This window comes from Watersipora subatra, chromosome 1 (genome assembly GCF_963576615.1).
Source record: "Watersipora subatra chromosome 1, tzWatSuba1.1, whole genome shotgun sequence".
Taxonomy (NCBI): domain Eukaryota; kingdom Metazoa; phylum Bryozoa; class Gymnolaemata; order Cheilostomatida; family Watersiporidae; genus Watersipora; species Watersipora subatra.
Window position 1 is genome coordinate 65426817 of NC_088708.1, and position 14096 is coordinate 65440912.

The 14096-nt window shown below is 35.6% G+C and overlaps 2 protein-coding genes across 2 annotated transcripts in view; one reads left to right on the plus strand and one right to left on the minus strand.

The window, feature by feature from the left end:
• Nucleotides 1-14096, minus strand: part of LOC137407536 (dynein axonemal heavy chain 10-like) — a 72378-nt gene that overhangs the window by 39883 nt on the left and 18399 nt on the right. The window contains exons 23-27 of the mRNA XM_068094079.1: nt 13860-14016; nt 8701-8934; nt 3742-3864; nt 3392-3625; nt 1381-1604 (exon numbers count right to left, since the gene is read on the minus strand). Coding sequence (XP_067950180.1) covers nt 1381-1604; nt 3392-3625; nt 3742-3864; nt 8701-8934; nt 13860-14016 — 972 coding nt within the window. The remainder of the gene's footprint in view (nt 1-1380; nt 1605-3391; nt 3626-3741; nt 3865-8700; nt 8935-13859; nt 14017-14096) is intronic.
• Nucleotides 10989-11999, plus strand: LOC137404534 (thiopurine S-methyltransferase-like). Its single transcript, XM_068090762.1, has one exon. It carries the CDS (start codon nt 11093-11095, stop codon nt 11834-11836), a length of 744 nt encoding a protein of 247 aa, XP_067946863.1. The 5' UTR covers nt 10989-11092; the 3' UTR covers nt 11837-11999.

Sequence of the window (14096 nt, forward strand, 5' to 3'; positions counted from 1 at the left end):
TAATTCCGTAAATTTGATCTTCAGATAAAAATCTACTATAACTTCTTACCAAATAAAACTAATTTGTTAAAGAATGACGTAAAACATATATTAATAATGAAGTAACGAAGTGGTTTCTCAGTTTCTTCACCTCAAAAATACAACAAACAAGTGCAACACACTCTAACCTAGACGAGATGTCGAAACTTACTTGGGACTACCTAAACTCACTTGGGACTACCTAAACTGACTTGGGACTACTTGAACTGACTTGAGACTACCTAAACGCACTTGGGACTACCTAAACTCACTTGGGACTACCTAAACTCACTTGGGACTACCTAAACTGACTTGGGACTACTTGAACTGACTTGAGACTACCTAAACTCACTTGGGACTACCTAAACTCACTCGGGACTACCTGAACTACTGTCTTTATAAATTTTCTTCATGTTTTATTTTTGTTTGACATGTTTCCTTTGTAACCTTCACCTTTGCTTTAACTTATATAGCTTAGAAGCTTTACAAAATTTTATATGCCATATTCTTTAAATTATATCCTACAAGCATCAAGCCCAGTTATGCCAGCGATTTCTATCATTTTCAATCAGATAACCAGTAGGTGGGTGCTTCAGAGGCCGGTTTGACCGACTAAAGGCAGTTTTAAAACCAAACGGTAGAAGGAATGTAGCATATATGTACTGTATATGTATATTTGATTGTATGCTAAAAAAAGTTGTGACAGCGGCAAATTTGGCGCATGAACATGATTGCGATGCTAACAACAGAATTTTAATCAACACTAGTTTTTTCTCACGATACAATATATAATACAAACTTGTGTTATATAATGTATCGTGATTAGTCTTGTCATTGTTGCCATCATCTTTTCAACTAATAGGTTTAATACTCTGGACACATTACCACCACAACATTTTTGGTGCCATGTTTGTAACAAACTTTGTTGAATGTAGCCTAATATTCGTTATGAAAAGAACATTTATAATAAATATAAGTACAGGTGCATTCTTATGCCATCTAATCCTTTGAATACATATTGCTAAAGAATTTAAGTCTATTGCATGTCGCCATCTCATGCAAGCGATAGTATATCCCGATTACAATGCTTGAAAGTCAGGAGGGTATTATTTGCACATAACTATACTACTCAATGTATAGTAGTCCGAGAAAGTCCTACTTGAACTGAATGTAAGTCGCATGTACTTTAATGAACTAGAAATTAATCTGTAAAATTCATACCACCTTAGCTTACCCATAGCATATAATGTAGTTTTTCCTTAATGTGAACGCTACTTTGAAATGTAGTTCTTTTAAACTGATTGTTCTGCGCTGGCAAGACAGCAGAAAGGCAACAGCGATCAACCATTTATGGTAAGATACCTAGTTTTTTTGAAGCTATAATAAAAGATAGCTTCTTTCGTAAGTACTCTGTTGGTCTTCCTCATCTCGTTCACAAGACGTGTCATCCAGTCCTCAACAGCTCCTTCAGCTAGCACAGGCTCTCTCAAAACCATCACCTCTTTCTCGGCTGAAACCATTGCCTTAGCCAACAAGTCTGAGTTACCACTGGAAGCAAAGTCTAAGGAAGCTATGTTGTCAAACATCTACAAAGGTACACAACAAGACATCCATAACTATAGAGTAATACAGGTAGTAAATATATATATATATATATATATCTTTATATATATCTACATATATATACAGTCAAACATGGATAACTCGTCCACGGATAGCTCGAACACATGGTTAATTCGAACATTTCCTTTGGTCCGTTCCCACGTAATGATAAATTGCTATAGATAACTCGAACTCAACACTGTTAATTCGAACTGTTTTTTTGCCCAACGGCTACCGAAACGGTTGTTATCGCTTTAGAAAATCACTTTATTCAAAGCCATAGAGGTAAACTTCATCTTTTCGTAATTCATAAGCGTCGTTATTACCACCATCGGCAAAATATTTTTGTCAACGACTTTTCTAAAAGTTTGGTGAAATTTGATTTATACTGCGATACGATGAATAGCACGAGCTAGCCGGGTCACGCGCGCAAGGATTTTCGCCACGCACATACAAAACAAAAATCGCATGTTGTTTTTGTTTTGTATGTGCGTGGCGAAAATCCTTGAGTGCGTGACTCGGCTAGCCCGTGATGAATAGTTTTCCGACGTTGATTCCGTGTTGAATCAACGTCGGAATGTTGAATGTTTAAAACGTCTTAAAAATTGTTGTGATTAAACGTATACGTTGTCTGAGCTACAAAAAACTATTCATCGTTTGACCTAAACACAGAATACGTGTGTACATTCAATAAGTATCTATTAAAAAAGCGTGAGTGATATAGAATGTACCGTAAAACCTCGTAAAACTTCTAATTGAACTGCCTCGGAGTGTTGCTCTTAACGAATCCCAGGTAAAGTAAGGTAATCTGCATAAACTTCAAGAAAAAACGGCAAAATTGATCGTGGGTAAAACCCCAAAAGAAAAAGATGTCTTTTCTTTTGAGCATTTCAACAACGATCAAGTTTTGCCAATGTCAATCTGAAAAACGTCCTGGCAATAACATCACCTCAAACAACAAACCAATCTCAAGTGATAGAAAAATCTCTATACTTTTTCATGAAAACGTTTTAAACTTTACATTAGAAGCATTTAATTTGAAACAAGCCATTTGTGCTTTTGATTTATATTATAGTTTGTATATGTACATGTATCTACTAATAAATAAGTAAATATATGGACTTGTGACAGTGCTCTGATAACTTGAACGCTCTGATAATTCGAACAGTTTTGCTCGGTCCCTTGAAGTTCGAGTTATCCATGTTTGACTGTATATATATATATCTAATTCAATTACAAAATACTTCCATATTCAGTTAAAGTTTTGATTTTACATTTATCATTTAAATACATGTATTCTGAAAAGTTACACATAACCTAATGCCTCCAAAGAAAAGAACCTGCAATCATTCACATCTTGGGTGGTGTGGTAATGACAATATGTCTACAGATATTCAAATATATAAATAAACGGCTTCACATAAAAGTTAAGATACTTCATGTTGTATGTGTTAAATAAAACTAATTTTCTGTCCAAAAACCTTTTTATTACTCGAGCAACGCCCGGTTTTCCAGTTAGTACCTGTATATAACTAGGTTAGGCATTTACTACAAGTAACACAGTATAACTAAGCACCCATCAGATGTAATACATATAGTTCGGGCAAGGCAATCGTTGTAGGAAGATAATCGGCAAGAAGAGAGGCGTATAACAGACCCGTTAAGAAGCTAGCTATAAACAGGATGAGGGAAATGGAGAGATGAGACAGATTACCTTAATCATGTGTTGATCATTACAGGATGAGAGAAATGGAGAGATGAGACAGATTACCTTAATCATGTGCTCCTGAACGCACTGTGGTTCAGAACTCCCTAGAATACTGAGCAGCTCCTCATCAGATATGAAGAAGAAACGTGGGAATGCATTTCTCTTGATATGGAGGTAATCATTGAGTGACTTTTGACAGGCCTCCAGACCATCCGCTATGAGGCGCAGCTCTTCGAGGCGTCTAGGAGCGTGACAGATGGGTCGAATGAGAGGGCTCTTGAACGCCTCCAGCTGAATCTAGGTTAGTTAACAGCCAAAACAAGTTCCATATTGTTTTACTAAATTAATTGCTGAAATATAGCTTTTAGTAGAGGTACAGCAGAGAAAAATAATGTCTAACATATGACACTAACCTTTTTGAAGTTGCTGTCAATCTTATCAAAGCGTCTGGCGCTCTCGGGCAGCTGAGATCTGATGTCTCCTCCCAAGAAGATACTCTCCAGATACATCCATTTTCTCTGCACGTGCATCCAAGCCTGCACAACAATAGCATATCATAACAGCCAAGCTATGATACGGACTCGATGAGCTAACTAAAAACTATTCTAAGTGCCAACAAGGATAATAGAATGCTTTGCGGTAACACCACAAAGTGGTACATCTATTTACCATCTCTTGACTGAAACGCTTATACGCAACACCAAATAAATGTATATATTCATATATCTTAAAATTTGCCAAAGACATTTGCTGGTAAAATCAGCATTTTTGATGAAGTTAAAATCTAAGTCAAATGTATAGGCGTGTGTCAGTGGGGATAGTCTTATACACTACCATCAGAGCTGTGTCTACCAAAATGAAGGTGATGATACAGAAAATTAATCATAAAGCACATTTTATTTTAGACTTCATATCTAGATATTTTTGTTTATAATCAGTTATGTAGTGATAAGCAATGTTTTAGCAAGTCTCTGCATCAAGATGTAGACAATTGAAAAACTCAGGAATTAAAACAGCAATAGCTGTAAGAGATGAAATGCTGTCTACAACAAGATGAAAATAGTAAACATGGAGGACTTTAAAAGTTCAATGGTTAAGAGGCAAAATGTGGAACTGAAAAAAATCTTTACTATAACAAGAGCCATGTCTGTTCGTCTGTCCAAAACCACGATTGGAAAATGGAAAAAAGATTGTACCATATTTATATCAAACCCGCTACAACCATGTTTACCACCCGGCTCACTGTCACCTGCGCTAGTCTTCAACTGTCAATTGTTTTAGAACTATTCTGCATATATCCTTATTCTCTGTGCTTTATTGACAGACCAGACGACCTCTCACGGCACACTGGACTGCCACAGTGCTTCGTGAGATAAACTTCACTTCCCAAAAAAGGGGGTCAGGAAGTAGGGTAATATTCCAAAACATCCAAGTTTGTATTTTTCTGAAAACTTAAAAAGAGTAGTCTAGTAATGCTATGTTCCTCATCTAAAATTATGGGTTTATGAAATTATGAAAGCTCTAGGACCTGAGTCTGCTGAATTCTGTTTTCTAACAATTGAGTTCTATAATACTAAAATGCATCAGCTTACATAGTAATAATAATAGTAGAGAAATGCTGTTGTATATAATGTGGAAAACATGAAATGGTCAAATAAGGGGAGCTCATCGTTTCGAACTAGCAATTCTATAAGAGAAAATAACTAATTTGTTCAATAACTTGATTGATGAGATTATAATTGAGGTTTGTTATAAGAGGAAGTAGGCTTTCAGGGCGTTTTGCAATGAGCCAATAAGTCTATGATAACTGCTTGATTAACATGACATTTTCAAGATGTGATTTTAAGCAAATCGTGTAAAAGTGCAGTTAACATTTGCAAATATCTCCAGTTAGTAGTAGTTAGATAAAAATAATTTTTCACTCCATAAAATTTTTGTTGATATTTGTTATCATTGTGAGCATGACTTAAATGCACCCAGTAATAGGGCAAACAGTCAACAAATACATCAACTGCAGAATTGAATGAATGGTGTGGTTTATATTTACAATCTCCTTATAATTTTGAGCCTTGAAAAAGTTAGAAACAAAAGGGCATATAAAGGCGCTCGTAGCATGTCTTTGCGTGCTACGAGTGCCTTTGTAGAGGCACTTGTAAAGTGGGTTGCTGAGCTTTGCGCAGCAAACCCCTTTACAAGCTGAGCTTTGCGCAGCAATTCATGTCTAGTATTTTTTTTAAGTAAGCAAAGTCAAATAAGATGTGAGAGAAGATATTTGCAGAGGAATACATAAGGTCAGATAAATATAATTTACACTTGAATCTACATGCTAAACTTCTTTGATACTGCATTTGGGTTTAATATGTCCGGGTTTAATCTGGCCAGACTGATGGGGAACCTTAGCAACAAAGTGTTTGTCTAATGACAAATATTTTGGAGTATTTGTAGCATGATAGAGAATGTTTTGGTTTGGTAACCTAGGCTACACCACTATCTTTAGTCTATAAATCCCATATTGTGTTCCTGTAACATGCTTCACACCGAACCTTTATTTTACTAGGCAGATTTACATCCACAGCTTGGTGCTTGCGTTATAAGTCATTAAAGATGTGGCTGCGTCAAAATGGTCGATTTAATGAAATTAAGACCAATAAAATGTTAAAACATCAGCTACAATTTGATGTTATTTTTGTCTTTGTAGACTAACCCTGTCCAGAAAAAAATGCGTTTGAATGAGGCCATCTTTTAAAAAGCTCAGATTCCAGCGGGTGCTTCATTCGTGACGTCATGGGTGGTACATAAGAAAAGAGTCCATGAGCGAAAAATATAAGATCTCTTCTTTAGCCAATCATTAGGGCGAATTTTTTATATAGGTCATATTAAATGTTATCGCTTGTAAAACGGTTTGTCTGTGATGTCGCAGATTCTCGTTGTTAGGGAGATTACTCTATTACTAGTTAGTTACGCGTATCGACTACTAGTAGATTCTAGTAGCTACATGCATCGACATATTTATTTTACATTAATCATCAGACAGGTTATGGTTAGAACTGACAGGCGTCAGCAGCGTTATGCTGCAGAGGAAGATAGGAGAATGGAGGTGAATTTATTTTCAACTTTGAGTATCCTTTACATATATTCTAAGCTAACAGTAATAGTTTTAGTAGGCCTACTCATGAATACATCTACTAATAAGTAAAATTACAACTTTTTGCAATCACGAATCATCATTGCATAACTTTTTAATCATTTCACAACTTTTTGTCATTTCACCTAGCTATAGCATTTTCTTTGGTATTTTTAGCTAGTAAATTAGATTTATTATCAGAATTTATGTTCCGGGTGTAAAAAGTGAGGAAAATCGATTGATCAATGCTCATCTTCAACTCTCAGAAACAAAGCTACGAATTGTTGGCTTGGCGTATTTATGCTTTTGTTAAACATTTATTCGTTTTGAAAATTACACTCGCAATCTATCTAACTCTCAAATTGAAAGCTTTCAGTAGATAAGCGTTAGAATGACATAGATATATGAATGACATTTATTACATTTGTTTTAATGTTGCAGGATGTTTATGTTTACAGGTTCACTAGAGGAGCAGTCGTGTCGGTCTGGAAACTGCCATAAATGGGAAAGAGAGACACAAATGTGTGCTGCACAAACCATAATATGTTTTGTTTGAGTTTACTACAGTAGAATAATTTGTCCTGTTATATGAACTGAAACTATGTGAATGGCCACGACTTGGATGGATGTTTTTAATAAAAACTTTGTGCTGCGATAAAAAAATTTTGGGCTTGTAAAATTATATAAGAAAATAATATTGTTGAAGACAATGCAAGACATGATTTGCAGAACATATTGAATACATTATAGCCCTGTTATCATCTGTGCTAAAATCTTCTCTGATAGATGGATTTATGAAGTGTAATCAGAGCTGTATTGACAAGTACTTTTGAATAGCTTGACTCAATTCCAACGGACCAAATATTAAGTTCAAAAAATTTTATGCGCTACCCTACTAAGCGACAACAGCTGAGTCCACAAACCGCCAACCAGGTGCAATAATGGTTTTATTAATCCTTTACCAGAATCGGTGAGTTAATTGATTTCAACGAACTTGACGTTGTTTTGCGTTCACTATTTCGGTCAACTCATAAACCCATTTGTTTTGTACTTGAATTGAGTAATCGAATGGACCAGTAAAATTTTCTACAAATTGATACTAATAATGACTAGATAACGTAGACTATACATGACTTTTTGGGATGCAGTTGGTTTCACCATATATTCGAATATATTATTTCCAAAGATGGCGGCGTGCCTATTTTATTTAGTAGCTAGTTTCCGGTGTGCGTGTAGCAACTGAGAACTTAACTGATACAAAGGCTGTGATGAAATAAGCTAACTCGACGACCTAATTACCCTAGACCAGTAAAATTGGTAGTCGGTACTCAAATGTTTACACATTTAGAGGTAGCTAATATGACAAGTTTTCAATTTCCCTTATTTGAGGCATTTGAAACATTCATAATAATGTATCTGTAGCTGGATTTAAAATTTTATTCTAGCCAACATGAGGAAATACAAACTAAAATATATGCCAATAGAGCCACGTAGGACTAGACTTTTATTGCATTAGCCGATGGGAATACGAGAGATAGAGACAGGTTGTATCATTTTTGGCAAGTCTGGGCATGTTTTTTGGTCTGAGCGTTTTTTAATCTCCAAATATCTTGACAATGAGATCGCCTAACACAACAAGCAACATATCAACTGATAGACAAAATAAATACTTTCTTTTAAAATGAACTCAAATTTGACGCAACTACATCTTTAATGCCTATATTTACATAGAATCCGTTAACATTGATCCATTGCGATATTTGCCATATATGTCAAACCAGTCATGCCATAGCAAATATTCTTGTAGAATATATTGTAGTTGTGTTAATTCATTCCACAGCTCTAAAGCTAACAATATAGAAGTCGATTAATTATACAAAATAGTAATACAAATGAACCATATTAAACTTTGCAAAGAACTAAATTAATTAATTAACAATCAACAAAAAATATTTTTATGGTCTCTTCAACTTTACATTTAAGACAGGCAAATGGGGGAACAACCTTGACAACACAAGAGGAGGAACCTTACAGTGTCCATGATTATAAAACTGAGGAGAAAAGTATGTAATGCTGTTTAATAGTGAGTATTATTTGAACACCATAGAAACACTTTGAAAAGGAAAAATTAGTACATATGTACCGACTTACGAACTGCAGTGGTTTACGTAACTGGGCATCATTTGCTAGAAATTACCTCAAATGTAGACACCAGTAAAAGAGCTGCTGAAAAACTAGTTATACCAACCTCTATGACCTCAGATATATAGCTGAGACTTTTTTCCCATTCATAGACTGTGTTCCGAAAGGGGCCAATATATCGCGACGCTGACATGCCCTGAAGGTTCATTATGTGTTCATCTAAAAGAACCATGACTTCCTCCACTCCACCTAGTATGTAGCCCCTCTCAGACTCGCCCTTCATATACTTGATCACTGTGAACTTTATTAGCTTCCATTGGTCATCTATCTCCTTCACACCCTGTATTCGGTCAAATGTAGGAACTTGAAAGCTAAGATTCGATGCTGTTTGTTATTGCATGATGAACTCATGCTATTATTTGGGAGTTGATTTTATAACTACACTAGCGGTGTTACCCGGCATTACCCGGGTACTAAAAATCAGCTTATAAACATTGAGAGGTATTTAGAGTCGCCTGCCACTTGCTATTAGCCTGGCACAATGCCAATGAAAAATTTGAGTAAGCTTACTAATGAGAGCTACGGCTGCTACGGAGCTATGCTATGATGATTTAACGTCCTGATCTAAAGCGCTAGCCTACCTATTTGCTTTCATATAGTGACATATATTGCTTGGCCAATCGATCAAGCTCTGTGACTCAGCTAGTAAGGCGGTCGACTGGTGAATGGGAGGTTCCGAGATTAAATCTTCTACTCTACAAATCCTTTATTCCAAGATTTTAATAGCTATAGCTGGACAACGCGTATACACACAAACTTGGAGAAATATATATATAGATTAGGTGAATGCCCGGTGTTGCCCGGGCAATGAAAATCTTTGCACAAAAGATTTATTTTTATTCAACATATAACAACAGGTACCATTTTAACTTCCAGACTTCATATCATGAAAAATGTTTTGTTCAGTATAAATAAATTAAGAGAGAGACGGAACTGTAAAGGTTTTCAAACTTTTTCAAACCACTGTAACTTTCAAACTTCATATCATGAAGGAAATTTTTTGTGCAGGCCAAATAAATTAAGAAATAAAATAAAACGACTATAAAAGTGTTTAAATGTAAATGTGAAAAAATTAGCAAGTAATAGCTAAATTAAGCCTGTTGCGCTACAATTACAATAAAAGATGATTTAGTAATGATACAATAGTGCGAACTGAAAAAAAACAAAATAAAAATCCTGAATATATTGAATTAATAATAACAATTCGTGCATAGAAGTGTGTGTGTATAAAAAAAGGTTACTGTTCCACCAGAAGCTATCCATCAAAAATTTGAATACGACGATACTGGTACCTCTTGATACTGGTACAACTGTAAAAATGAGAGATCGTACTGCCTTTGTCTGACCGAGCGGAGAGAGAATGTAGAGGCTATTCCTACTCGAGATAATACAACTGTCCACGTGAAAATTATTAGCCTTCACCGTTTAACGATCGAACTTTACGAAAAACTGGAAATAGAAGTGTAACGACACATTTGAAATTGAAACGACTCGTTTAAAAATTACAAATTGAAAAAATTGGTAATGGTAGCAAAAAATTAGTTTTTAAACAATTTCAAAAAGTAAAAAATGCAGAAGGTAATATTAGTTAATAATCATAAGTGCACATTCAGTGTGTGCATACAGTATACGGTACATGATATACGTTATATGATAAGAGCGATAGAATGATAAAGACTGTATAGCTCAGTGATTAAAGGCATCATTTAATACTTGTGGTTGCAATCTCCGTGAGTTCAAATCCAGCATGAAGTGAACTTTTCATTCCAAGATTATAATAGCTATAATTGGACAGGCAGACATCTGAACAGACGACAAACTTTGATATTTATGTATATAGATGTATGTTGATGTTTCCTTGTTTTGCCGAACTATTAACAGAAGCAGATAATTTCTTGTAAGCTCTCTCACTACATATACGATGACATATTTATGAGTAACACACCGCAGTTGTTTTATGTGTGTTATTAATAATAGAGAACAGCTGCTACCTTTAATAAAAGAAGAATAGAAAGTGTGGCTCGCCATTGTTAAGCTTTTCTTTTATATCAGCTTACCAATATTGAAGGTTGAACTTTTGTTATATTAAAAATCCATGTAGTTCTATCACTACGTTGTTCAAATCAATAGCATGCTACAAAACAAATACGGTAATTTGGAGGAACAGCTAATTGCTAAACTCGGTTCATACCAGAACAGCCTGCATACAAATTGTTAGACAAATTGCGAGATCAATTCACCTAAATTTCTATGCATTGATATGATCAATGTAATAGTAATCAGTGGTAACACGCTTCAGTGAACACTAGCGATAAAACCAACAATCGCCAGCTTGAATGAATAGATGACAGTGAATGAGCCCACAGCTGAACTGATAAGTAGCTACTAGTGCAAGGGGGAAAAAGAGTGACAATTAACAGTTATACGTTGCAGTAAGTATGACAGAGGAAGAGAAAGTCAAGCCTTCTCCGGCAAACAACAACTATACCCTCAGCATGTGGGAGCAGCGGTGGTCACCAACAGACAGAAACATCACGTTTCACCAAAAAAGTGGAAACCAATTGATGTGGAAGCATTTGGATAAGCTTATTACGGAAAACTTTCCGGGACGAAAGCCAGAGGATTTGAAGGTGCTTGTACCATTGTGTGGGAAGAGTTATGATATGTACCTTCTGTACAAGCTTGGCTGCACAGTGGTGGGTATAGAGTATGCCCCACTAGCGATCACCGAGTTTTTTGAAGATAATGGACTAACAGAAACGAATACTGCAAACCAACCATATACTATGACTGCAGACGGTAGATTAATCCTAGGACAAGGTGATCTATTCCTATTTAATGATGTTCACAAACTTCCATTTGACAAATACGACGTGATATGGGATAGAGGTTCCTACGAAGCACTCAATGAGCAAGATCGAAGCAGGTACGCACAACTTATGCAGTCACTTTTGGATAACAACGGTGTTCATATGTTGTGTGTTCACGAATACGATCGTAACGAATACGGGGGACCACCATTGGCCACGACAAAAGAAGAGTTGGCAGAGTACTTTGGGAATGAAAAAGAATTGACAGAGATTGAAAGTGTTGAACTGACTGCAGAAGGACATGAGCAAAGAGAAAGATGGACACAAAAGGGCCTAAGCAAAATGACGGAAGTGCTATATGTATTAAAGTAGTGTGTGGTCTAAAGCCTGAGTTTCTTGAAGTTTTTCACCTCTTTAGACTGTGCGCAGAGGCTATCTCAGGAGTTACACTATAAAATGTGCTCAAACTTGATGTTTGCTCCAGTATACATATTTTTTGGTAATTATTTTGGTGTGAATAAAATTGACTTCATAATGGGATGGCATTTAGTGATCTTCAGCCAAAATTAAATACAGATAATCACTGCATGTTTAAGCTTCAAAGGTATCCTTCACAGAAATCATACAAAATCAGGCAGCTTTCCCAAGAGCAAACTGGGGGTAGCTCAATTTTACAAATCACTATAATTTCTAAGCCAAAACCAGGGTAAACAAACTAATAAATTGCTGAACGCATTGCAAATAGTTGTTGATGTACTCCGCCTGTTTACAACTTTCGATCTACAAATTCAATAATTCGTCTTGAAGGTTATTTATATTTTAAAAGTTTAGTAGGCAGTTTTTGAGATTTGGTTTTAGCTTAAAACTATATTAAACTAATTTTTCACTATAGTATACAAATATGGATATATATGGCCAGATGAAAGTTTTAACAGCCAGCTGTGAAGACAAACTGGCTACCACTGAAGGAGCTGAAATCTTTAAAGTCTGTTAATCCCATTCATTGACATATCTTTCGTATTCTTCAAGGAATGAACATCAAACAAAAACTTGTCACAACTTTACATATCTCCTTGTGTCGAGGGACTCTACGCAATTGCAATTTCTGAAGTTTAGAAACATGTTTGAATTTTTATAATGAATTTTTTGCTCGCTATCTGTAATGGAGACTCGTAGTAATACCGCAGTTTAGTTACTATTAATATTACTAGTACAACATATAGTACCGGAGACTACCTACCTATATACAAACCTATCTACCTATCTGAATAGAGAAAGTTGAATATTTAAATAGAATAAGCATCCAGTTAGTATTAGTATTACATGCAAGATAAATTTCCTTAAAGGTTGACTTGCAACAAAATTCACATTACAGTTATTTGATATCAAAAGATTCATTATGTCTTACTCTGTTGTGTTGTAGGTGCAAAATATGTGGAAATGTGATTACAAGCTCTTAAGAGCTCAAAAACGAAAAGCCGCCGTAGATTGGAATCTCTTTATTTTGATGACATAACCACGGAATTTGGTTATCGTCTTGTCACGTATGTTCTCACATGAATTGAAAGGCCAATACAAAGCTTATCGTAGTACTAGTTTATGACAAACACTTCGGGTTTTACCGAAGACCCCGTATCAAATATAGATGCTCGCTACTTTACAGTTTTGTGACCATTGTGACCTAGTTTTACATCATGTGACCCAGTACTTCGCAAATAATTTTTGCAGCACTTTTCGATTATCACAGGTGACCAACAGGCTCGTCATAATTATCAGACAATGATATATACTCATTCGAACTAAGGTTAAAAAGTTTAACGATTTTTTACGGTAAGTTATAAGATATCAGTGCTAAAAGTGACAGCTTTACAATGACGATAAAACAGACGCGTAAGAACAATTGACATAGTTTTATTGAATGCGTGAAGTATATTTGTGAAAATATTTCGACGAATAAGGTTGCATGAAAGTGTTAACAGAAACCATCTCCCACAACTACGTCACATTTGAGCCGTTTTGGAAAGAGAATCCAATCTACGGCGGTTTCGTGATGGAGGCAATTAACTGTTCGTTTTTGAGCTTTTAAGAGCTTGTAATCACATTTTCACATATTTTGCACCTACAACACAACAGAGTAAGACATGGTGAATCTTTTCATATCAAATAACGGTAATGTGAATTTTGTCGCAAGTCAACATTTAAGATGTTTAGACGATTCAAGAATTAGAGTATCACATGAAATTCATTGGTTGCCATAACTTCACATGACTTCATTAGATATCAGCATCTTCAATCATCTACTGTTTCACGAGCTGCATGAGCAATGTGAGAGAAACAGCTGCTAACATCTCCTTTATGCTTTGAACATGGCATGATAGACAAGCTGCGCACTGACCTTTTCAATGCTAAGCTCCTTCTGAGCTGCGGCTACTATGTCACTGATGGTTTCCTTGTACTGATGAAGCTCCATGGCAAATACATTCTCCAAGGTGAAAGTGTCAGGATTTATGTCAAATGACTGACCAGTCTGCTGCATCAACTGATTCCAATGTCTATAGCAAATTAACCAGTGATACCAAGAATCTCTAAGGTCCATTTTCACTAGACAAAAGGAGCCAATACTAGCATAACA

Bases quoted from the DNA above. Each gene is read 5' to 3' on its own strand.
- LOC137404534 (XM_068090762.1), top strand. From the start codon at position 11,093: ATGACAGAGGAAGAGAAAGTCAAGCCTTCTCCGGCAAACAACAACTAT.